This window comes from Corvus moneduloides, chromosome 18 (assembly GCF_009650955.1).
Source record: "Corvus moneduloides isolate bCorMon1 chromosome 18, bCorMon1.pri, whole genome shotgun sequence".
Taxonomy (NCBI): Eukaryota; Metazoa; Chordata; class Aves; order Passeriformes; family Corvidae; genus Corvus; species Corvus moneduloides.
The window spans coordinates 5,883,273-5,907,179 of NC_045493.1; the positions used below are offsets into that span (position 1 = coordinate 5,883,273).

Sequence of the window (23,907 nt, forward strand, 5' to 3'; positions counted from 1 at the left end):
GTGGGCAGAGCACAGGCACATCTCTGACTCAGGGGGCAGGAAACCTCACTAATTATTGATTAAAAGATTTTGCTACATCTTTTCCATAAGAAATGACTGTCAAGAAAAAAACCTGATTAATTATAGATCAGTGGCCCTGGCCCCTCCAGGGCTCCCATCCTCCCCTGCTGCCAACTTGGCAAATTCCCAGCCAGAGTTTTACCCTTAACAAGCCTTCAACAGGGCTGGAGAGCCTCAGCTGGGAATCACAGAGGGATGGAGGGCCTGATCCATCCCCTGGCAGGGAGGGAAGCAGTGTCTGGGAAGAGCAATCTGGATCCACTCCTCCACCACCCTCGTTGGGGGTGTCTGGGGAGCAAATATGCTGAGCAGAACCGAAACCTCCCTCCCCGCCCCGACTGCAGCTCCTGCTCTTACTCTGCCGGCTCCTGCACTGCAATTTTAACAGTCATTTATTTTCTCATTTTACCCACTTGCCAGTAATTTTGAAATGAGGGGGATCTAATTTAGTAAATGAGATGCTTCAGGAGGGCTTTAATTAGCTGCAAAGAGAAGCAGTGGATCCTAGGGAGGGTTGGGGCTTGGTGAGAGCTGATTTCCCAGGCTGAGGCTCCCAGGTGGGGGCTTAACAAGGCTTTGAGGGGGCATTTGATAAACCCTGGGGGTCTGGACACCTTGGGCTCGGAGGAGTCGCACAGCTGAGAACAGAGTGAGGGATGCAGGAATGAAGGCAAAGGAGTGTGGGACTACAGGAGCTCTTGCAACCCTCATCCCCAAACCACTGCCACAAACCTCGAGCCCAAAGCTCTGCTCTGCTCCCCAAACCCTCCCTGGGTCTCCTCCATGACCACCACCTTTGGCCACATTTGTCCCCAAAAAGCAGCCCTGACTTGTTTTTTATTATTGTACATCACTGGGTGATTTCCCCAGGCCAGGCAAGCCCCAACGCCTCGTGCCAGGAGGAGGTGGGGTCTCTCTTTGTGGGGACGTGGCAGGAGCAGAGCGAGTGCACCTGGAGCTGATGAAACACCTCGTCTGGAGAGCCACGGGCGGCGTGGCACAGCCCGAGGGGAGGGGACGGCCCCGCCTGGCCCCAGCGCAGCTGTGGCCCCACAAACAGCCGCATTCCTGGAGGCAGCAGGGCTGAAACTCGAAAGCAAGAGCAGGGGCCCAGAATAGCCCCAGCCCGGGCTGGGGGGAGTGCGGCAGAGCCAGACCCACCGGGGGCAGCAGTGGATGGCACAAGTCCCCTCACTTTGGTGCTAAGGCTGTGCCAAGCCCGGGTGACACCCGTGGTCTCTGGCTGAGCCAGGGGGTGCAGCCCCTGAGCACCTGGAGGGGCAGCCGCTGGTTCCTGCACCCCATCCTGACATCCCCCCGCTCACGTAGCCATCTTCTCTGAAGGACTTGGGGAAAGGCCATGCAGAGCCCAGATTGTGCCACGCCAGCACTGGCCCCCTGTTTTCCCCCAGCCAGCCCCACCGTGCAGCTGTGCGGCCGTGGGACATCCCCTGGCTAAATTTACTCCTCACCCACTACAGTCCCCAATCAGAAATTCGAAAGGCTGCCCCAAAAAAGGAAGCGAAACTGTCTCCAGTGGGTGCTGACGTGTGAAGGCAAGTGAGCGCCACGCGGCCAAGCCTGAGTCGGCTCAGCCCTGAGATGGTGCCAGCTCTGTGCACCAGCTCACTGGGCTCTCACCTTGGGGGGTCATCACCTTGTGGGGACACCAGCCCCTGAGACTGGGGGGTCTTGGGGTGGCATGGTGCTGCCCAAAATTGGTGGGCTGGGTGGTGGTGCTGGACCAGGGACCCACCGGGGGCTGGTGCCAAGGCTGGTGGGACTCTGTGCCATGGCAGGGTGGTGTCCCCAGGCCGGGGTCACCCTTCCTGTCCCCTGAAGGGTCCCTGACAGGGCGCCCAGTGGGGTCTTGCCTGACAGGGTGGTCCCTGCTGTGGTATGGGATGTCCCAGCTGCTGCACACATGCACACGCGCGTGTGTGCACACACACTGCACACATATGTGCAGACACGGACACAGACACCCCCCTCCAGTGATCCCGGTGCATCCAGCCCCTGGCTGGGCACCACTGACCCCACACCTATGGGCTTTGAGGCCAGGGAAGACCTGACACTGCTCGCATTGTGGCCTTGTGTCCCTGTGCCACTGACACAGGGGGACCAGGCTGGCCAGCCTCCTGCTGCTACCCTGCTGTCAGGTCACCCCGAATTTACTGTCTCATTTACTGAAATAAACTGATCAGTCCCTCCCTGCTGCCAAGGCAGCCCCTTCACTGGGGTCATCCCTCAGTCCAGGCTGTTGCAGGGTACAGGGGCAGCCTCCAGGTTCACAAAATATGGGGCAGGTTTCCCCAAGTCTGGGAAATAAAACACAGGTTATAAATTAATAAAATATATGTTATAAATTAATGAAATACAAGATATAAATTGTAAAATACAAGTAATGAACGACTAAATTGTATCAAACACCCCTGTGCAGCCCTGGGTCAAAGGGCTGGGTCAAAGCTGGAGACAGCCAGAGAGCATGAGACCAAGGTTTATTGCCCTGCAATTGAAAGAGAATTACATGAAATAAATAAATGTTTGAGGCTGGTGTAGTCGAAAACACAACCCAAGCAGTCAAACCCATTTGTGAAGACGAGAGCAATCATTTGCATAACTGTGTCAAAACAGCAACTGCCAGGGCACACAGCTGGCAGGAAGGTACCCCCTTGCTGGGGGTTATTTAGACGTGTATGAAACCCCACCAGAGCCTGGGGGAGAGCCCAGTAAACAGCCTCAAAGAGAAGTGCCCGGGCTTGTAAGCAGATTGTAAACAAGCTGAACCGACTCAAAAATAAACACCTTTCAGCTGCTTCAAAATATTTATCATCTCAAGTTTATTGTGGTAATAAAAAACAACCCCCAGCAGAGCCTGAGCCTGGTCTGGGCACTCAGCAAACCCTTGTTTTCTCTCATATTTGAGGTAAACAGCTGCTGATCCCCAGTCAGGTATGCTGATAGAGAAAGATTTGATTGCAGGGCTGGTGCTCCCCATCTGGAGAAATGTGGTCATTGAATTGCAGACTTTGTTAAGACTCCCTGGGTGGGACTTTTCAGTTTAATGTTAAGAAATTTCATGTTAAGAACGTTAGTGGCTTGGTGACAGCAAGGCAGTGGCAGTGGTGGCTGAGAGGTGTGGTGGGGGTGGCTACCGGGGTCCTCACCAGGCCCTCAGGAGGGACCAGAAGCATTTGGCTCACCCAGTTAGGGAGGACTTTTAGCCAGATTTGCCTTTTTCCCTCTCCACAGCCAGCGTGGGCAGAGCAGACAGCGTGAGGGAGAGTGGAGGGGAACATGGGGTGCACTGTGGGGCGGGAGCCTGCACCCCGTGGATGTGGTGTTTAGGGACAGAGCTGGACCTGGCAGTGTCAGTATGACCTTAGACAGCTTTTCCAGCCATAAGGTTTCTGGGATCCTACCCCAGCCAGTGACACCCTCACCGACAGCTCCCCACCCTGTGCACATGCTGCCAGCCCTGCGCCAGAGCCACAGCTGTTCCCCTTCCTCTGCAGCCACTGTGGGGAAAAACACCAGGTTTAAACATTCCTGCCATGTTTTAGGCACTTTTGGCGGGACTCCCCGGGCTGGCTCTGAGCAGGGGGTGTGGATGCACATCACAGCCCCCAGGTGAGCCAGGCACTCACAGGCAGCTGTTTTGACCGCAGTCCCGCGGCTTGGAAATAGCCCTTGCTAAAATTACAGCCCGCCAAAACCGAGAGCCCGCCAAAACCAAGAGCCCGCTTCGGCCAAACACCAGCTGGGAGCCAGGAATAGCCCTGGCCTCGCCATGCTCCATTGCCTTGGCACAAACTTTCCAGCACGTGGCACCCCAAGCATCGCTGCCGTGCGGCGGGCAGGGCGAGAGCGGGAAAAGCTGGCTTTTGGCCCCCATTCAGCAGTGGCTCGTGGGAGGGGGGTGCATTCCCATGTTCTTTCCCAGGAAGCCCAGCATTCCCAGCAGAGGCACAGCACCGCCCCAGATTTTGGGTCCCAGCAGGGCTGCCCAGTGTGCTGAGCCTTTGGGGTGGTTCTGGTGTGCAGCTGTATGGTCTCTGCTGGCAGACCCTGCCTGGTGCCACTACCATCCTCTGCTGGGGACAGCACAGCCAGCCAGGATAGGTCCCCCAGGTGATGAGGACCCTATGGGGTGCCTGCTCCCAGAGCTACTGCCCAACATTTTGGTCCCCAATGCCTTTGGGATCCACAGCCTGTGCCCTCCATGGTCCCCCCTGGGCAGGCACCTGGTCCCACTGCCTGGGGCCTCTCACACCCTGGCCTGGTGCTGGAGTGGACTGGGGGGCTGCAGCCATGTGGGGCTCACCACAGCAAACTGGGCCCTCTGTAATTCCCACTGTAACACTCTGTTCCCACCAGCTGGGGCTGGGCCCTGCCTGAGCTGGACCTGGGCATGTTTGTGGGGCAGCTGCCCTGCGGCCTTTGGGCACAAGAGGCTGGAGCTGGGCAGTGCAGCTGGAAATGGTGGGACACAAATGGACATGGGGGCACAGACAGCATGGAGGACATGAGAACATGGAGGGGCAGGGGACACAGGAGGGGACATGATGGGACATGGCAGGAAGAGAGGGCAAATTAGGGGGGTGGTAGGGCACAGGGAGCATGGGAACACTGAGGCTAGGGACATGAAGATACAAGGCACAATGGCATCGGGATGTGGGGGATACTGGCAAGAGGCCATGGAAGCCAGTGGCACAGGAGATACAGGGGCCAGGGGCATGGCGACACAAGGAAGAGTGGTATGAGGACACAAGGGACAGCAGCAGGAGAATATGGGACACAGGGGCAGGAGGACAGGGGTGACAGTGACATGGAGACAGTTACATGAGGACAAAGGGGACAAGAACATAGGGAACGGGGCAGAGGAGAAAAGTGAGTGAGGACATGAGGGGATAGGGACACAGGACACAGAGGACAGGGGCCCAAGGATACAAAGGAAAGGGCCCCAAGAACACGGGGAACAGGGACAGCAGGACAGAGGTGGCAGTGGCAGAGACGGGGGCACAAGAACAAGGGACAGAGGGAAACGGGGCCCAGGTGGCAGTGTCAGGGATGGGGACAGAGGGACAGGGGGCGCGGGCGGCGGGGATGGGGACGGGGAGAGAGGGATACGGAGCACGGGTGGCAGTGTCAGGGATGGGGACAGAGGGACAAGGGCACGGGCGGCAGGGATGGGGACGGGGAGAGAGGGATACGGAGCACAGGTGGCAGTGTCAGGGATGGGGACAGAGGGACAGGGGGCGCGGGCGGCGGGGATGGGGACGGGGAGAGAGGGATACGGAGCACAGGTGGCAGTGTCAGGGATGGGGACAGAGGGACGCGGGGCGCGGGCGGCGGGGATGGGGACGGGGAGAGAGGGATACGGAGCACAGGTGGCAGTGTCAGGGATGGGGACAGAGGGACGCGGGGCGCGGGCGGCGGGGATGGGGACGGGGAGAGAGAGATACGGAGCACAGGTGGCAGTGTCAGGGATGGGGACAGAGGGACGCGGGGCGCGGGCGGCGGGGATGGGGACGGGGAGAGAGGGATACGGAGCACAGGTGGCAGTGTCAGGGATGGGGACAGAGGGACGCGGGGCGCGGGCGGCGGGGATGGGGACGGGGAGAGAGGGATACGGAGCACAGGTGGCAGTGTCAGGGATGGGGACAGAGGGACGCGGGGCGCGGGCGGCGGGGATGGGGACGGGGAGAGAGGGATACGGAGCACAGGTGGCAGTGTCAGGGATGGGGACAGAGGGACGCGGGGCGCGGGCGGCGGTGGCGGGGGCGTGCGGAGGGCGCCCCCTGGCGGCGGCCCGGCCGCTGCGGGCGGCTCTCCGTGCGCGTGCTCGCGGCGCCCCCGCGTGTCCGGCGTGTCCCCATGTCCCCGTGTCCCCATGTCCCCGTGTCCGGCGTGTCCCTATGTCCCCGTGTCCCCGTGTCCCCGTGTCCGGCGTGTCCCTATGTCCCCGTGTCCCCATGTCCCCGTGTCCGGCGTGTCCCCGTGTCCCCGTGTCTCCATGTCCCCGTGTCCGGCGTGTCCCCGTGTCCCCGTGTCCCCATGTCCCCATGTCCCCGTGTCCCCGTGTCCGGCGTGTCCCCGTGTCCCCGTGTCCCCATGTCCCCGTGTCCCCGTGTCTCCGTGTCCGGCGTGTCCCCGTGTCCCCGTGTCCCCATGTCCCCATGTCCCCGTGTCCCCGTGTCCCCGTGTCCCCGTGTCCGTCGTGTCCCCGTGTCCCCGTGTCCGGCGTGTCCCCCTGTCCCCGTGTCCCCATGTCCCCGTGTCCCCATGTCCCCGTGTCCGGCGTGTCCCCGTGTCCGGCGTGTCCCCGTGTCCCTGTGTCCCGCGGCTCCAGCCCTGAGCTCCGGGGGATCACATCCCTCCGGCCTGGCCGTCGGCGGGTCTGCGACGGGGGCCCTCCACGCACGGAGAGCTCCTTGCAGCGAGGGCTTCACCCCAGGGGGATGCTCAGGACCCCCGCACCCACGGGTGCTACGGCCACCGCCGGGGCTGGGGGCTCGAGCCCTGCACTGGCAGTGGTTCCCTCCAGAAATGATGAAAAACCTCACCCTGCCCCGCTCTTCTCCCAGATAATGGCCTGTGCTCTTCACCCATAATTCAGGAGAAGATGGGAACATGCCTGGAGCTCCAGCACATTAATTATGAACCAACCCCCCCCCCCACGCAGCCCTGCCCCGGCAGCGTCGGCAGCTGCAGTTATTCCTGCCAGCACAAAATGAGCTCCGTGGAAAGATCCCTGTGTCCTGCACAAGGGCACTGCAGGTGCCGTGTTCCCAGTGACGCCCCCATCCCTCCTACAGCCAGCCCCAGCCCTGGGGAAAGCAACGGGGCAGCGTCTGCAGCACAGGGACCGCATGGATCGTGAGCCAGGGCCGGGATTTGGCTCTCTCCTGCCCGCCTGCGCCACCACGCAGGGGACAGCCCGGAATGCCACCCAGACACCACCCCCAGCTCCCTGCCCACTGACCCCACGGTGCCCCACGAGCACCTGCCCCAGATGTCGAAGGGACACAGAGCCAGCAACAAAGAGGCAGCAAACCACAGCCACTGGTGAGGACCTTGGCTTTATTCCAGCCTCTACAGCATCCCCCTCGCAGCAGCTCCCACTGCCCATCTACAGGGGCATCCCAGGGTAGCTCCAGGCTTGCAGAGATTCACTTCTGCAGAGATGCAGGTTCACAAAATCTTCGCCCAGCCAAGGTTTCAACGTGCTTTTTTTTTTTGTGTTTTCCCATTTCCCATGAACAAGATGCGTCGCCTCCATCTCCCCTGCAGCAGGTCCAGACCCTACGGGGCTGGCAAGAAGAGGCTGAGCAAGGCCAGGAGGAGCAGAGGAGAGAGGAGCTGGTGGTGGCCCCCGTGCAGGGACCCACCTCTGGCTGTGGCCCCCCGGGAGGCAAAGATCTTCCGGCTGCGGAGGGGCTGCGGCGGGCGGAAGTTGTTGATCATCTTTAGGAGCATGGATCCCTCGAGTGGGAAGTGGAGAGTGCTGACGAATGCTTTCAGCTGCACAGGGAGAGAGGGAGGATGAGCAGCTGGATTGCCAGGCACCCCGAACCCCTGCCCACTGCAAGCCCCCCTCATACTGCCCTGTTGCCGGGGGCACAGGACCCATGGCATGGCCCCACAGCAGTGGGTGTTCTCCCACCACCCCCACCGCTCTTCTGAAGCCAGACCCACAGGTAGGCACAGAGGCAGGTCCTTACAAGGATCAGGTCTTGAGTTTTAAAGGAGCTAATTGTGGTTTTTTGCCAACAGCGAGCACTTATAGAGTGGCTGGCCCATGACTTCCTCAAGAAAACACATCTACTAAGATACTTGGGCAGCAGAGGAGAATTCCTTCCTTCCATCCATCCATCTATCCATCCATCCATCCATCCATCTCCTTGGAGCCTCTACTGAGCTTCAACGGATGCACTCCTATTTCTCTTTCTGAATGCCAAGGCTGGGTAGGAGAGCAGTATGGATGGGATTTCTTCCCACTGGCAGGTGGCCACGTCTCCATTGCTTAACCTTCATAAAATTAATTAATTGCCAAGTTGCCAGGAGCATTATTATAGAGATGACTTTCCCTGTGCTCTTGCTCAAGGGTCAGGAAGGACAAGGAGAGAGGTCACCCTGGGGATCCAGCCTTTTGTGTGCTGGGGCTATACATGCCAGTACCTGCTCCTGGCCAATTTCCACTGGCTCCTCGAAAACAGTCCAGACGACGGCCTCGCTGCAGTCAGGGGTGGTGAGGGAGCCCTGGTAGCGGTAGTAGCTGGAGAGCCGGCCGGCACGCGGCAGCAGCGTGCTCAGGCGGAAGGTGGAGGCCAAATCCACAGAGTCCCCTGTGGGCCAAGACAGGGATACTCAGCCTGTGCTCTGCTGAGGGTGTGGGGACAGCAGGGCCCCCATCAGTTTCCCTTCAGCCAGATGAACCCACAGTCTGGCAGGTCCCCCTGCCCTCCCACACCAGGGTCTCCCCTTTCCTGCCCCACCCTGATGAGGAGGCGACTCACCAGCGTGGGAGACATTCCTGAGCCCCGCCACGATGGTGTTATAGTTGGTGTTAGTGGTTTCAGAGACCTGTGTACGGGGAGAATAAGTGGTTGAAGTCAGGCAGAGCCTGGGCAGGGCAGAGCTGGGTCATCCTGTCCTGCCAAGCAACCACAGGCAGAGCCAGCCCTGCCTCACATTGTTGCAGAGCAGTGGGGAAGGGTTCCCAGCACTCTTGCACAGTCAGTGGGTTCCCCAGCCTCTCCTGGCCTTGACCCAGCCCTCCTGCCGCTTCCTGCTCCCTCAGGACACCCATACAATGCTCCCCCGGCTGCACCACCAGCACCCAGTTTCTAGGGGGCCCCTGCAGACCCACCTGGAAGAAGAAGCCAAGGACAGCCAGCCCATTGGGATGCCCCTTGGCCTCTGCCAGTGTCTGGTACTTGACATTCATGTGGACGATATGCATCTGAGGAAAGCACAGAGGAGCCAGGCGTGGACAACTGTCCCCAGCCAACACCCTGGCAGCAGGACATTCTGCTATGGGTCCTTCCAGCCAGCTTGGGATGGCCGGACACTGAGTCAACCTCTCCCAGTAAAGCCCTCCTGGTCCCACTGGCACTTCTGTGGGGTGGCTGTTCAGAGGATCAAAGCACCCCAACGAAGCAAGCATCCTTTGAAGGGTGAGCAAAAGGGGGACAGCAGTCCCGGGGTGTGCCAGACACAGAACATAAATTCTGCTTTCCTCTGGCAGATAATGAATATTTTAGAGGAGCAGAGCCTCTTTCATCCAGAAGGATCCCGATGTGCTTGGCACAGCACATTCCTGCTTGCTCTCACTTGCATTCACTAGCTCAGTGTGTGGTCCCATTAGGGCACAGAGCCCCCCAAAGCCTGCTGAGTGCCTCAGATGAGGCAGCTTGGCCATGCATGGTAAAGAAACACCTCTAGTCTCACGTCAGCTGCTTTTTCACCACCCAGGTGCCTGTGCAGGGGCACAGTTGAACCCACCAGTGCAGAGTCACAGAGTTCAGTCACCTGCTGCATGACAGCCTTGGGGTGTCCCAGCATCACCCCTTCCCACCACACCAAGGGCTTGGGCGACCCAGAATGTGATGAGGGCTTTTTCTCACCTACCTCCATGGGAAGCTGGCGCCCATCAAGGGTGTGCTCAGAACCATTCCCGGCTGGGCTGCCCCAGTGGAAGTGGAGCTGGATCGCACGGTACCTGCCGGGGAGGCCCCCGCCGCTGATGGTGATGTGCTCAGAGGCCGATTCACTCGCCAGGCTCAGCATCACTGCAAGGGCAGCAGGGCAGGGTGAGGGGGGGCTTAGGATGGGGAACAGCCCTGGCACAGCTCCTTCTCCCTGGCTTCATCCCAGCACTAACATTAACCTGCATGGGATCCTGGAGCACCTGGGAGTGGCACCAGAGCCAAGCCCCAGTCAGGATGGTGACTGGGGAACTGGAGCAGGGGAAGGTGCCCGGCTTCAGCACGCACCTGTGTGCCCGTTGTTCGTCAGCCTCCACTTGCCAGGGGGAGCCTGGTCGTAGCCCTCAAAGAGGATGTCCCCGAGGCCACCATCCCGCTGCAGCCGGCGCCTGTCGATGTTCACAGGGGACTGCTTGTCGCCACCGCATGTGGCTTTCAGCTCCTTCCAGTGGCTGGGCCCTGTGGAGGAGGAACAGGGGCACCACGGGCAGCCACCGAGCCACCACTGCCCCCGGGGGGGACACAAGGCCACGGGTGGCTTTGTCCCCAACCAGCCCTCCTGTCCCTGCCAGCTCAGCTGTGCTCTCTTGCATCCCATGGGAACTGCTCCCTGCCCAGCTAAGTTTCCTTCCTAATGATGAGCAGGGGCTGGTTGCAGCCTCATCCATAATTCAGCAGGATTTCCTCGAGGGGCCAGGGGCTATATTTATCCCGGCAGCAGCATCCACATCGACGCTGGTGAAGGGCAGGCTTTTTTCCCCTGCCCCTTCTGCCCGTTCCTGGGTTTTAGCATGTTTAACCTACTCACGCTGGTTCTGTCCAGCTGTGACAGGTGACAGTGCAACTTGGCCACACAACTCATCCTGGGGCAAATCCTACACCAGTTCCAGTGTGACCACACAATGCCCATCAGCAGCTCCTGGGGTGGGGGGATCACCGTGGCAGGAGCTGGGTGAGGACACGGCAGCGCTGGCAGCTGACTGGACCCCCTGCAAACCCACAGTGCTGCCTGGGGGCTGTGAGCAGGGTCCCCATGGCTGCCACCTCGGCCAGACCACACAACCAACCCATAAACATAGCTTGTCCCCATTGCCCAGGCATCATCTCTTCTTGCAACACTTGTTGCAGCCCACAGCTGTTGGATGTAGCAAGCCAGCCGCCCTGATGGTCACTGGTCCAGCGTGGCTGCCACAGCACCCCACTCCTCCTGGTGCAGCCCGGGTTAGAGGTGTCAGCACCGGGCACTGCTGGTATCTGGGCTCAGTCCAGCCAGGGAACAGGAGCTCCCTCAGTGTTTCCAGCCCTGTCCTCCCAGGGCATCTCCATTCCCAGGGGAGCTCAGCACATCCCAGCAGGCACTGTTGGCTCTTCTCACACACACATTATGGCTGGGCTGCCTTTGCCTACAGCCAGGGGTTGGGGAACTGTTCCCCCAGCAGTGCCCCCTGGTTCAGCTCTGATGTTTACCTTCCTCTTGGACAGACAAACCACAGACACTTGTGGGCTGTATTCCACCTCCTGCCCCCTGGGCTCAGCCCTTACCCTTTATGGTCTCCTCTCATTACTTCAGGCAACTTTTTGCCTGGAAGTGCTGGGAGCTGCAGCCTGGCCGTGCCACCATCCCACCAGGTTCCTGGTACGGTGTAACTGGGTGGCCCCACAGATTACCAGGTGCCTTCATTAAGGGGCCATTCCACACGGCTCTGCTGCGGGCACACTGCCGGCTCCACGCTGCTCCAGCCGCTTCCCACCGGCCCCTGTCCCCTGCCAAAACCTGCCCTCGCTGCCAGCCCGGCAACCTTAAACCGGGTGAGACCGAGCCGCACTCCGACAGGGATGAGCGGAGCCGGCAATCCACACTCACAAGCCACAGGGCATGTAAACCCAAGAGCTATAAAACAGTTGGGCCGTAACAGCTGATTAAATGCTTGATGATCTTTAATTAACCTTTTACAAGCTATTTGTAATTTGTATTTGTATGTTTTGAGACAAAGTGCCCCCAGCCATGCTTCCCTCCCCAGCCAGGCAGGGCTGCTGCCTGCTCAAAGGGAGCTGTCCCTCCTCAGTCGGGCCCCTGGGCCCCAGTCCCCCTTGCTGCCTGCACTGCACTGGGTTTTTAATAGCGTATTTTAAAAGCTGGACTTAATTTGTTTCAGGTGGAAGGAGGAAAGCTGGTGCTGCCCCAGGAGCACCCGGACCTGGCTGAGGTGAGGGATGGGACTGAGTCACTCCAAGAAGCTCTGCAGCAACAAAAAAGTGAAGCTCCTCTAACCATTCCCACTGTTGGTGTGACATGGGGGGTTTGCCCTTTTCCATGCCATGCTCCCCCCGGGCCTTGCTGATGCTGCCCAGGTGCCCTTGGCCAGGCACTGTGGGGAGACACGAGGGTCTGAGCCTTGCACAGCCCCAGCACCCCCACACTTGGCACCACTCACCGCATTGGGGGTCCTGTGAGTCGTAACACCACTGCCCTGCGGGAGAAAGGAAAGCTCAGGGCAGGTGATGGAGACAGGCACCCCCTCCCCAAACCCACCTGCGGCCGTGCCCAACCCCCCAGCAATGAGGACATCCCCCAGTGCAGCCCGGGGTCCCGCCAACACTTGTGTTCATCACAGTTATTTTTGGTGCTAGTGTTTTCGCACCCTCCCTGCCTCCCCCAGACGCTCCACAGGGAAACCTCCCTCGGTATCGCTGCTCCAAGGCAGCCAAACCTCGCTGCTCACTGTGCTCCTTCCCCAGCTCTTGTGGGCCATCCCCCCTTACCCATCCTGGGGAGCCAAGGCATCCCCTCACCCCACAGCAGATGCCTTGCGGCCCCCAGCACCGCGGCGAGCGGGAGCCGAGGGGAGCCGCCGCAGCCCTTCCCGCTGTCCCCGCGGCTCCCGCGGGTGGGCTGGCAGCGGCAGCAGGCGGGCGGTGGGCAGGCCCGAGCGATGGTGGCTGGTCCCGTCACTCAGGGCCACCTCAGCCAGAGCTGCCGAACTCCCACCGGCGCTCGGGTGGCTGTGGGTACCACAGGCTCGATGACAAATGCTGGCACAGCAGGTGCAGGGACACCGAGGGGATGCCGAGAAAGCTGGCGCCCTGCTCCTGCTCTGCTGTCTGCACATCCACCCAGGACCATCAGCTCTGCAGAGGGAGCTGGGGAGTGCACCCCTTCCCTCCTCAGCTCCCCGCTCTGCTCCTGGCAGGAGGCACAGAGCAACCTGGTGCTGCCCGGGGCCAGCCCACGTGAACGGTCCCCGCTGATGGCCGAGGGGCCGTGCCAGCGGGCCAGGCTGCAGGCGAGCCGAGCCACGCTCTCGTGCCAGCCACAGCCGCTCGGACCAGCAGGACAAAGGCAGCCCTGCCTGCCTCCACCTGTGCTGCTCAAGGCCCCAGCCTGCCGCACTGCATCCAAAGTCTCACAGTGGTACGGGAGACACCAGCCCCAGAGGAGAACGGGGAGCGGGACAGTGCAGGCAGGACTCGGACGGTCCCTAGAGCAGGGACCTTGGGGTGCAGGGGCAAGCCGAACTCCTGGGAAATCCTCAGACCTGCACGCACCAGCCCTCGAGCATCCTCCGGCAGGAGCCAAGGTAGCACTGGGCAGCCCCAGCCTGGCCCGGCAGCAGGTGAGACCCCAGCGCCTCGGCCCGGGACGGCAGCGCCCGTTTGCCCGGAGGTTTCGTCCTCATTGGTGTTTCCCGGTGGTGCGGGTCTGTGGGGCGGATGGGCTGAAGCCCAAGACCCCAGTGTCCCAAGGGGGCCCTGGCCCGACCACCTCCTGCCAGCACAGACAGCCCCAGGCGAGCTGAGAGCCCCCGAGGCCGGCGGTGCACAGGGCCATCCGGCAGCGGGGAGGGGGTGCTGGGAGGGCAGAAGAGGGCTCCTGGGACAGACTAGGTCCCCCAGTCCCTGTTGCCAACCCCTCAGCCCGCATCACCCCTCGACACATGGGAAGGGAATGGAATAAGCGGCGCCCCCCAGCCCCCCCAGTCCCGCGCCCCCGTCCTCTCCACCCGCGGGACCCCCGGCTCCGCCGCCCCGGGCGCAGCTCACCTCCCGCGGCCGCTCGCACGACGAGGGGCAGTGTCAGGAAAGTTATGCCGAGCCCGGTGGGGCCCATGGCGGCGGGGGGCAGCGGGGGGATCCCCGCACCGCCCCGTCCCGTCCCGTCCCTCCGCAGTGCGCCCGGTGCTGGGCTGGGGCGGGCGGCAGCGCTGGCAGCGCCCGCAGCCCGGGAGATGCTCGGCTACAGCCTGGGCTCTGCTCTTACATATTCATCACCCGGGCTGAGTTTTTAACTCCTCGGCTGCTAGGAGGGAGCAGGGAGAGCCCGGCCCCCGGCCAGCCCCCCGCACCCACCGAGTCCCTGCCCGCCGTGACAGGGACAGGCGGGGAGCGGGGGCTGGCGGAGACCACGGGTGCTGCGCTCCCCGCCTGGTACCATCCCGCTCTCCATCCCCAAAGCTGGAGGTCGGCAGCATCCCCGCAGTGCCCCATCCCGCCCCCGCACAGTGTGTGGGACTACAGATGGACTTCAGGGGCCTGCCAGGAGGCGGAACGGGCTGGGGACAGCAGCTTTGGCCCATCCCCTCCCCATTCCTTGCAGACACAGGCTGTGGGACATACCCTCCCCCCAACTTTGGGAACTCCCCAGCCAGCAGCGGGTCCTGCATCTCCCGTGACTGAGCGTGATGGTTCCCACTTGGTGATGGGCAGGCGGTGCCATGGAGACCCACAGTCCAAACCCAGCTCATGCCTGCAAGCAGAGGCCCCTCCCTGGACAAAGCCCAGCGAGCACCTCCTGGAGCCCCATCCTCGGGGCCCAGGCAGCCTCCACAGCCATGCTATAGGGGACCCCCAGTCCCTGCAGTCACCAAGGAGCCACACAGTGCTGGGGCAGGATTCAGCCCTTTCCTCTCCAGCAGGCACAAGGCTGCACTGGCTCACACTCACAGCCATGGGACACTGACTGGCCAGTGCAGAGGGGCAGTGCTGGGGCACCCACCCGAGCAGCACTCGAGCCCAGTGCAGGCATCCCGTGCTGGTGGGTGCAGCTGTTCAGCTCCTCAGCACAGAGTGAGCATATGCCATCCCATTGCACCGGTCCAGGCAGGTCCCACAGGAGCCAGGATCTCAGCAGGTAGGTAGGAAGGGGGTGAGAACTCAGGAGCATGGTGTTATCACGTTCTCCTAAAATATCCGTGCCATCTTCAGGCAGCAGAGGAAAGGAGGCCAAGGGGCCCAGCCTGCAGCTCCCCTCGCCGGCACTTGGCCCTGGCCGGGAGCACTGGCGAGTTACTGCCAGGATGAACAAACCCAGGAGGCAGCGGGAAGCAGCCTCCTGCTACCGGCTTGGCCAGGGATGGGCTCTGGCTCAGCAGAGCTGCTTGGCTGCTGTGTGCTACAAGGGGCTCATCCCCAGCAGTGATTCTTTGGGGCACCTTCTTCTCCCCCAGGCAGCACCAGCCCCAGGCAGTGCCTGGGCAGCACCGAGCCACGTTTGGGCCCCAGTGCAGGGCACAGAGGAGGGCGGCAGCACAGGTGTCCCCATGCCTGCTCTGGATCTGTGCCATGGCTGACACTTGGCCCCTGCTCCAGGGATGAGGTAGTCTGCAGAGGGCTGTGGTCATCCTTCCGGAGAGAGCCGCAAAGGGCAGGCAGGTGGGACAGAGGGTCGCACCAGCTCTGCAGCCTGCTGCCGACTGCTGTCGGGAAAGAGAGGAGCTGTTCCAGCACTCGTGGTACCAAGACCTCCCTTGAAAACATGAGCCCACCAAATGACCCCTCTTCCTACACACCCACAGCAGGACTGCCCATATTGCCAGGTGGTGGGGAGAAGCCCAAGACTCTTGGGGTCAAGATGAGACTCACTGCACCATGGACACTTTTTTAGGTTTTCAGGCTTCTCTAGTGGTGATTTTTAGCAAGGGGGGCAAGAGCAGAGTGTGGGGCTCAGCACAGCCCCAGAAAGAAGCAGAAGCAGAGCAAGGAAGCAGTGGGGTCTACAAGGCATGTGGAAAGGCAGTGGCAGCACCGCAGCACTGTGCCCTGCCCTGCTCCCACCCATCCCCACTGCTCTGCTCCCTAGGGTGCATGGCTGGCTGCTGACACCCGTGCTAGGCGGGGGAAACCTCCAGTTTCTATAGGAACCGGATCAAGCCTTGAAATTGCCGGCCTTGATGACGTGGTGTGGTGGTGGAGCTCACAGCTGATCCTACAGCTTTGAGCCGTCCTCATAGGGCGACCCCACATCCATCAGCCTGCTGCCACAGAGCCAGGAGGCAGCGAGGTCCCCGCAGACACGCATAGTCACAGCACCAAGGGCAAGAGCCGTGATAAGGGGAAAAATACCAGCGAAAGATAAAAATAGTTACTTAAGCTGCAGCCATCGATTGGTCGTGGGCACGGTGCCTCCCTGGTGGGAACCCCCGCCACGTGCACCGTCAGCTAGCCCTGCGCCAGCACACGGCAGAGCTGCCAACAGCTCCTGGAGGTAAATCCTGCACTGCCACGAGGGAGCCTGGCCGGGGACCCGGGCTGACAGGAACAGTGACAAGACCAAGACTTGAGCCGCCAGAGTGTGGTTCACATCACCCAGGGATGAGTGCACGAAGAGATGCGGGCATCCAGGAGGCAAAGTTCACAGGCAGTAAATACTCTGATCTTTGATCCCCATAATAAGCTGGTGCTAGCCCAGGAAGAAGGCCGGGAGCGGGGCAGGGAGCGCAGCAGGAGCCGGCTCCGGCGCCGGCACAAAGGAGGCACTGTGGCCGGCAGATGCGCTCCGGCCGCACGCCGCTGCACAGCCCCTTCATTCATCCCACGCTCCCACCGCCGCCGGGGTCAGCGACATCTCCCCCCCCAGGGCCTGGCACCCCCGGGGTCACTGCCAGCACACGGCCCCGGCGCGTGTCTGACACGCTCCCCCGCCCTGGCTCTCTCCCAGGGGCTGAGTGCCCCGGACACGCCGTGCTGGGCACAGCTGCTCATCACCCTCTCAGAAAAACGCATTTTAAGCTGCTAAGAGCTTACAGCAGGAGGCTGCCCAGCAATGTCCTGCCACAGCACCCGAGGGCCAACACAGACAGCTGCCTCCCACACGTGTGTCCCCGGGTCACGGAGGGGAGCCCCGAGAGCCGTGGCTGTGCTTCGGATAATCCACGCTGCTCCCTACGGGAACTGTCCCGTCCCCAGGCAAGGGGCAGGAGGCAAGGGCAAGGTGTATCTGCACAGGATCTCCCGGCACCAGCAGAGCCCCACGGGGGGGTCCAGGGCAGACTTGAGCCCCTCCAAAGAGCTCGCGACACCAGACAGGCGCTACGGAGAGAGAGATGCTCGTCCCCGCAAGAGCAGCAGAGCGGGAAGGGCCGCGTCCCATCGCTCTCAGTCGAGCCAACATCGCCCGGCTGGAGCCGCGATGCAGCTCTGGAGCTACGCTGTTCAGGGCCGCGGAGGCGGCTGCGGTGGCAGCTGCCCTCTGCAGGCACAGGGACGGGGGAGCCCTCCCCGGGCCGGCAGTGGCAGGGCCCGCGGAACGCCTTTGAGCAATGAACGCACCCTGCGGCCGCGAGCGGGGCACGGCCCGGCACTCACAGCAAGCACTGCGAGCCCGGCGGCTCGTGGAACAACATGGAGCTGGGAGTCTGGAGCACCCTCTCCCTTCTGCGTAACTCCCTGCCCCTGGACTCAGCAGCGTCCCATGGGTTTGGGGAGGGCAGCAGGAATATGCTGCACTCCATTGTCTTGGGTGTAAACCCAAGACTTTCCTAAAATTACACTAACACAGGTAAAATCCCACTGGAATCTGTACCCACAGGAACTCTGGCAGCCTACCTGCTCAAAGTTAAATGCATCTATTGATCTCTTTGCAAGATCATAGCTCAGAAGTGTGATTTAAGAAAACCCTCCTTCGCAACACTGGGGAACCACATCGACGCAGAAATCAGAAGACACTGGGACACAACATTTCTCTTACAGAACACAATTTATTTGGCATTTGGATGAAATGTTTCTCACAGCATCTTGAAAAAAAAAAAAAAAAGATTAGTGCCAACCCCAACGAAGTTAAAACAAAAACCAGTGTCACAGGGACTCAATTATTATAGTATCAAATTTAAATTCTACATGGTATTTCACAGAATATCAAAATCTTTTATACACTGCCACAGTTAAGTCCAGTCACAAACCAACTACATAGGAGAAGCCTGCAAGTGCAGTGCTGGCTAAAATGATTTTCCAGAGGAACGTAAAAAGCAGTGTCTCATTCTCTCGCAGCCTCCCAGGCGCCCTCAGCCCAACACACAGGGATGGTGCAGCACAGCCACCTCTGCTGCCATCAACCCTGACCCACTCAACACTCAAGGGGCACATACTAGAAAATTAAAGCTATGTGGTACTGCAGCAGGCAGGCAACGCTGACTGTTGTTAGGGGGAAGCGCATCTTCATCACCAAAAGCATCTATTCCAAGGAAACACCTATTTCACTTGGGACTGGGGAACATCAGAAGCAAACATACTAACTTTGATTCACCTCCTCTACACGCAACTGCTCTAATTTTACGGTCCAGCTCCCAACTTGCAAGGGAAATTTAAAAGAAATTTCTGCATATTACATGTTCTTAGCTAGGGAGAAAAAAGACGTTTCAGCAACTGAAAAAAGGAGATGCACGTTATGGATTGTACGAGGCAACGTTAAAAACATCAGTGTTTTGCCACTGAGAAGTCACATCTGAAAGATAAAAACATCTTTAAGTACCAGCTTCAAATTTATTTAACATGAGATGGGAAAAGAATGGTAATAATTTCTGGTCACAAAAACCATTTTCTTCCCAAGTACTGAAACAGGCCATCACCCCATGACACCTGTGGAGGCAGAGCACCCACCAACTGCAAGATTAAGCCTTCAGAAAAAAACGTCCACCTACTTCATTCTTCTAGATCAGTGTCCTGCTGTGCATGGCTAAAGGAACAGTCTGGGGCTCCAACTAAACAGGACTGAACATCACACAGACAAGCCCCTTTTACACCTGAATGACAGTGCTGATCTACCACAACAAAACCCAGCACCCCTGTAACATTTTACCTCTACAACTCACCTAGGACAGAGCCAGAGGCTGCTGTGAGACTGTGGATGGGCATCACTGACAAACCAGAGTGTCTGGGGCTGCTCTTAGGGAACAGCAGAGACCTCAATATGGCACCACAGTACGGGGAAGCTGAGGAGCAGCTTTGTCTGAGGCCAGACCAGCCAGGACAAGACCAGCCCTGCACGGAACCAGGCACTGGGACTTTACGATGACTGCGGTCAAGGACATCCCGAGAAAAACACACCCTGGGCTCACACGTGCTGCTGGAAACCATGTGGCAATGCCATCTTCCTGCTGGGGCTGCAGGGACACTTAGGATGCATCAGTTGTTAAGAAAAACATCCAGAGATGTGAACGGCAGTGGGGAAAAAATCAATGCAGGGAGTAACTCCAAACATCTCATCAATCTAATGGCAATCAAACCAGAGAGGTTTTCCTTGCGCAAGCACCAACCCTCTGTAATTGGCACTCAGGACAAACTGCCCACCAGTCACCTTGCCAAGGGCAAGGAAGGTTTGCTGAGGAGTCCACTGCTGTCAAGAAAACTTAACTCTTCCCCAGTTGGTCCAGAGGTCTGAGTAGTTAGGACATTTTCTGCTACAAAGGCTCTTACTGCAGGAGAAAGTACTCAATGTGAACAAGCTACATTGAAAAGGGAAAAAAAAAAGACAATTTTATTGCCAAATTAGAAGCTCACCGAGAGGTAAACGAGCTGTACTTAGTGAGCTGCTCCATTCAAGGCAGAATTTCCCTTGTTTACAGTTAAGATGAACAAGGATAGGAGAAAACAGAGAAAATAGCAGCCTCCTGCCAATACACCAGTGGGAAAGGCTCAGAAGCAATGGGGAAAATATCACACTGAGGCTTCTACAAAGAAGCCTCCATCTGGAATAGCTACAACCAGGAGCCACAATGAAGTTGCCAGTTGTAACAGAGCTTATTTGCAAATAAAATTCACCACAGAACCAAAAGTAAAATACAAAAATATCGAACAGATTCCTGCACTGTTAGGTGAAGTGTGAGGTAAGGTATCTGTTCACCTCAGCCACAAAACACAGCTTCAGAGACTGAACCAAGCCCAAAGGCCTTTTGTTATTGCGCTAGGATACTACAATGAACAAATATTCCATCTGGCTTCAAAAGAAATTGGAAATTTTCTATTTTGCACTGCTAACAAAATATTTTTCAGGAACAGATTGTAGTAGCATAGACTTTGCATCCTATTTAAGTGTACACTATCACAGCCTGCCCTACAACAGAGTGTAGCCAGCTCGAGAGAAGTATTAACCCTAGAGCCTAGTTTCTATCTCAGTGCTTAGCTTCACCTAGCTGGACGCAGCACAAAGGTTACTGTCTACAGTATGTATAGAGAGAGATATATATATGTGAGATATATATATATCACCACCCAGAAACACACGCACACACACACGCATTCGTACCTATAAAACTAAAGAAAAATCAGTACATACAATGTATAAAACGTATGAATGTGCTCAAAAACGCACAAAACCCGCTTTATTTTCATACTTCAGAAATGCTCAATAATTTGTACGCATGGTTCTGACTACTACTATCCATCCACTTCATTAGACCAGGACTTGGAACTCGGAGGAGGACTTGGTCAGAGACGCCACAGGGTGCAGAGCTGCTCCTCTCGTTTCGTACCACTGCTGTTGGGGCCAGGCACAGCAGAGAGCAGGATGGGGTGGTGAACGGCTCCAGGCAGAGAGGCTTCCTAACAGTGCTTCCTCCCACTCGTGTGCCAGCAGCGCTCCCCAGAACTGTGATTCACGCTCTCCGGTGGAGTCAGGGCTGTTTGCGAGTGTCTGCATGTCGAGACACCAGATACAACCTCAATAGCAAAACTCACAGTTTTCTGTGCAAAACGAGTTGAATTGTCAAGACCAATCCCCAAGTACAGTATAAGCCTATAGGCAAGACAGGGAATATAAAGTAGCAGCATATTCCATGGGGAAAGAGTCAGCTGCACTGGGAAACCACAACAGTGGGTTAAGATTTGTCATACAAGTATGATTTCTCATCATTACTAGAAAAATAGATCACATACACACCCCCATGCAGTGTTTTCTTCCTGTCCCTCTAGGCTTGTACCCTTCATAAGGTAACAGGAGACCACTCACAAGAGACATTCTTTACAAATTCCTTAAAATTCATCTCATCTGCTGACTGTTACAGTAAGTCAAGGAGAAGCAGAGGCAATGGGAGGATGGAGGAAAAGGGTAAATTATTTGTACACTGAAATCCAAACTTAAATTTAAAATTGCCTGTCAAGGTTATTTTGCACTCATTACCAAAACCAACAGTGCTTAACTTTGGGTTTCGTGAGGGATTAAATGAATCTTCGCCATCTGTAAATTAACTTAGCTTAAAGAGTTCAATATGAGGGCAAAATTTAAGATGACATATCAGACTGAAGCAAACTGCTTTATTGATTTAAGTACACTAACCTCATCACAACCCCTCATGAGACCTGGATAAATGGTCTTGGGGACACAGGGGAAATATCTAGAGCAGGGTTGGCTATTTATGGGACTGAGATAAGGAATGAGTGTCCAATTAGAATTAAACATCACGTATAGGTACATGTTGATCACCATTTTTAAGTGGTATTTGTAGAACTGTAAAGAAGTGAAATGAAGGGGAGGGAACACACATGCTAAATATAGCATGCAATAAGAAAAACAAGAACAGTGGTCTTTGATCCAGGCCAGTTTTGTGCAACTGTTCACTATAAAGAAGTTAAACTAGCAAGAAAATACCTCAATCTTCCTTATGGGATTAGAACAAACAGGGGCTTCATACAGTGAACTCAGACTGCATCCAAGTTAATTGCTCCCCATCTCTTCCCTAAAGTACTTCCTAACACATGTGAGGGTTCTACCAAAGGGACATCACACAGACCCAGTTTTCTTTGTGGGCCAGAAATTTATCCAACAATAGGGGATTTTGCAGCTACCAACAACAAATAATTGTAATTGCAAGTCCCGGTCTTCTCAGTACCCACTTGTCACATATTGCGTAGACCATTCCTCCTCCAGTTCCTCTGGTCAAGGCAGATCAAAACCCCAAGTATTTTACACAGTGTAACTCTTGCTGGCATGTGTCCCACTCCATAAAACAGGCCCCCAGCCCCCTCCCCTGCAGCTCCATCTTCTCTGCTTGAACAGTGATTGCCCCTACCCTCCTTTTCCATTGTCTGTTTCCTGGGTCCAGTGGTATCCAGCCAAATCCAAGCAGCTTTTTTCTGATGTAGATTTTGATTCCTCTCAGGTTAAGAAAAAAAAAAAAACAAACCAACCCAAACTACCCATACTTTTCACCTCCTTAGAAGTCAAAGGAATTCTCTGCTCTCCTTTCCACAGCCAATGGAAAAAAAGAGCACTTATACAATCCATATTTACAGGACAAATTGATTAGTGAATGAATAACGACAGCCAAAAAACAAGAGGCACGATCCTAATCTAGAACATAAAAGCAGTGTTTGAAAAACAAAGTGGAGATTCCTTCTGAAGTTCAAGCCATGGCTTAGTGTTTGTCTGTGCAAACAGTTGCTAAAACTCTCTGACTGGTGCTGGGCGTTTCACTCCTTTATACAATGGTGTTGAGGGAACAGTGGCTGTGACGGCTGCCTGTCAAAGTTTCTGCTGGGGTATTTTCGTTTATGGGTGTGTCAGGAGGGACAAGAAAGGTGCTGCTGTCAGCAGAGTCTTCCAGCTCCACTGGAGAAGGACCAACTGAGGGAGGAAGTGATCCCTCTGTAAGCTGTGGGGATACATCACAGTTTCCTAGTGATGGAGGACTGCTCTGCACAGTCTGAGAAAGAACTCCATCTGCAAAGGACAAAAAACAAGCAGAATCAGAATGAGAAATTTATCATTTCATGTTCCCAAACAGGTTTACAATCTGTATTTTCCTGGTTTTGCGGTAATGCACAACAAGATGAGACTGCAAAAGAGGAAAATTGTGTAACAAAAATAAAACTTTGACATATAAATAAGATGCTTGCACTAATCAGGCTCACTTATCTTGTGAAATATGCTGCTATAAAATCCCAAATTGGAATGATTTCTAGAGTATGTGAATATCACAGCTGCAAAACTGAAGAGCACTGGGTGAATCATTAGAAAGTGGTATTTTTGGTCAATTTTTGGGGGGTGTGGGTGGGGGAAGCAGGGAGAAGAGAAGAGGCTGGATACATTTTATCCAAAATCTCTTGTACTTGACATTTGTTCTACTTCTTAATACCAAACTCTATCAGCCTGTCTTCAAAAGGCCAAAAATGGTCTCAGCATGGTAGAAAAAAGGTAACCAGCTAACCCATCCAAGGTAAGGCTCAAAAATAGGTAAGGTTTAAGAGGTAAAGTGCTTACAGATTGGACTCCACTTCTAATTTAGGTGATTCAAAGAACCTTTGAGAAAAATCAAGCTCAATGATACATTTTAACAAAAGACTTCTCCCTCACAAAAATTGGAGATTTTTTGGTAAAATGTATTTTCTCATCACAATTACTAAAACACATGATTACAGCTTTAAAATAAAAAAAAAATCCATCTTCTAGCCAAAGTGAAAAAGTGGGAGAAAAGAGAAATTATTGCCTGCATACCTGGAATGGAACAAAGGATGCTGTCTGGATTTACAGAAGCCTCATAAGGAGGAGGTGGGTCATCGGGATGTTGAATATCTGGGTACTTGTAAGCAGTATAGGGTGGAGGTGGATCGTGGAAATGAAATGCTCCACCTTCCCCATCGTCTGAAAGATGCAGCGGAGTAAGGCCAGTTCCAAAACCATCGGGACCATAATCAAAACCAGGCATCCTGCGGCCCAAGTTGAAATGGTGCACTGTTTCAAGAGAAGGAAAAGGAGTAAGTGACTTTATCCCATGCTGTCGTCTTCAGTTTAAGTCAGATCTCAACACCTTTTTCCACTTTTCACACCCCAGGAACTCATGTCTCCTGAAGACCTAGAAAAGTCTATGTAACCTATACAAGTCAACTTGCTGCAGTTACACAACAATACCCAGGCCCACCTGCTCCCAGT

The 23,907-nt window shown here is 56.6% G+C and overlaps 2 protein-coding genes across 3 annotated transcripts in view; both read right to left on the reverse strand.

The window, feature by feature from the left end:
* Positions 1-7,123: 7,123 nt before the first annotated feature.
* Positions 7,124-14,111, reverse strand: LOC116453198 (carbonic anhydrase 15-like). Its single transcript, XM_032128365.1, has 8 exons — positions 13,812-14,111; positions 12,206-12,241; positions 10,059-10,229; positions 9,694-9,854; positions 8,933-9,025; positions 8,580-8,646; positions 8,242-8,408; positions 7,124-7,584 (listed from the first exon to the last, which is right to left on the reverse strand). The coding sequence occupies exons 1-8, from the start codon at positions 13,876-13,878 to the stop codon at positions 7,366-7,368; spliced, it is 981 nt and encodes a 326-aa protein (XP_031984256.1). The 5' UTR covers positions 13,879-14,111; the 3' UTR covers positions 7,124-7,365.
* A 3,612-nt stretch (positions 14,112-17,723) lies between these two features.
* DGCR2 (DiGeorge syndrome critical region gene 2) overlaps positions 17,724-23,907 on the reverse strand; it is a 45,192-nt gene continuing 39,008 nt past the window's right edge. For both annotated transcript variants that reach the window (XM_032127745.1, XM_032127744.1), the window contains exons 9-10: positions 23,473-23,709; positions 17,724-22,698 (exon numbers count right to left, since the gene is read on the reverse strand). In XM_032127745.1, the coding sequence (XP_031983636.1) occupies positions 22,457-22,698; positions 23,473-23,709 (479 nt within the window). In that variant the 3' untranslated portion in view covers positions 17,724-22,456. The remainder of the gene's footprint in view (positions 22,699-23,472; positions 23,710-23,907) is intronic.

What these genes read in the sequence shown, in the direction of transcription:
- LOC116453198 (XM_032128365.1), bottom strand. Translation starts at nt 13,878, where the DNA reads ATGGGCCCCACCGGGCTCGGCATAACTTTCCTGACACTGCCCCTCGTC. An exon ending in CGTGCGAGCGGCCGCGGGAG is followed by an intron (nt 12,242 to 13,811) that starts GTGAGCTGCGCC and finishes TTTCTCCCGCAG; the next exon opens with GGCAGTGGTGTTACGACTCA. An exon ending in CTCACAGGACCCCCAATGCG is followed by an intron (nt 10,230 to 12,205) that starts GTGAGTGGTGCC and finishes CCTCCTCCACAG; the next exon opens with GGCCCAGCCACTGGAAGGAG.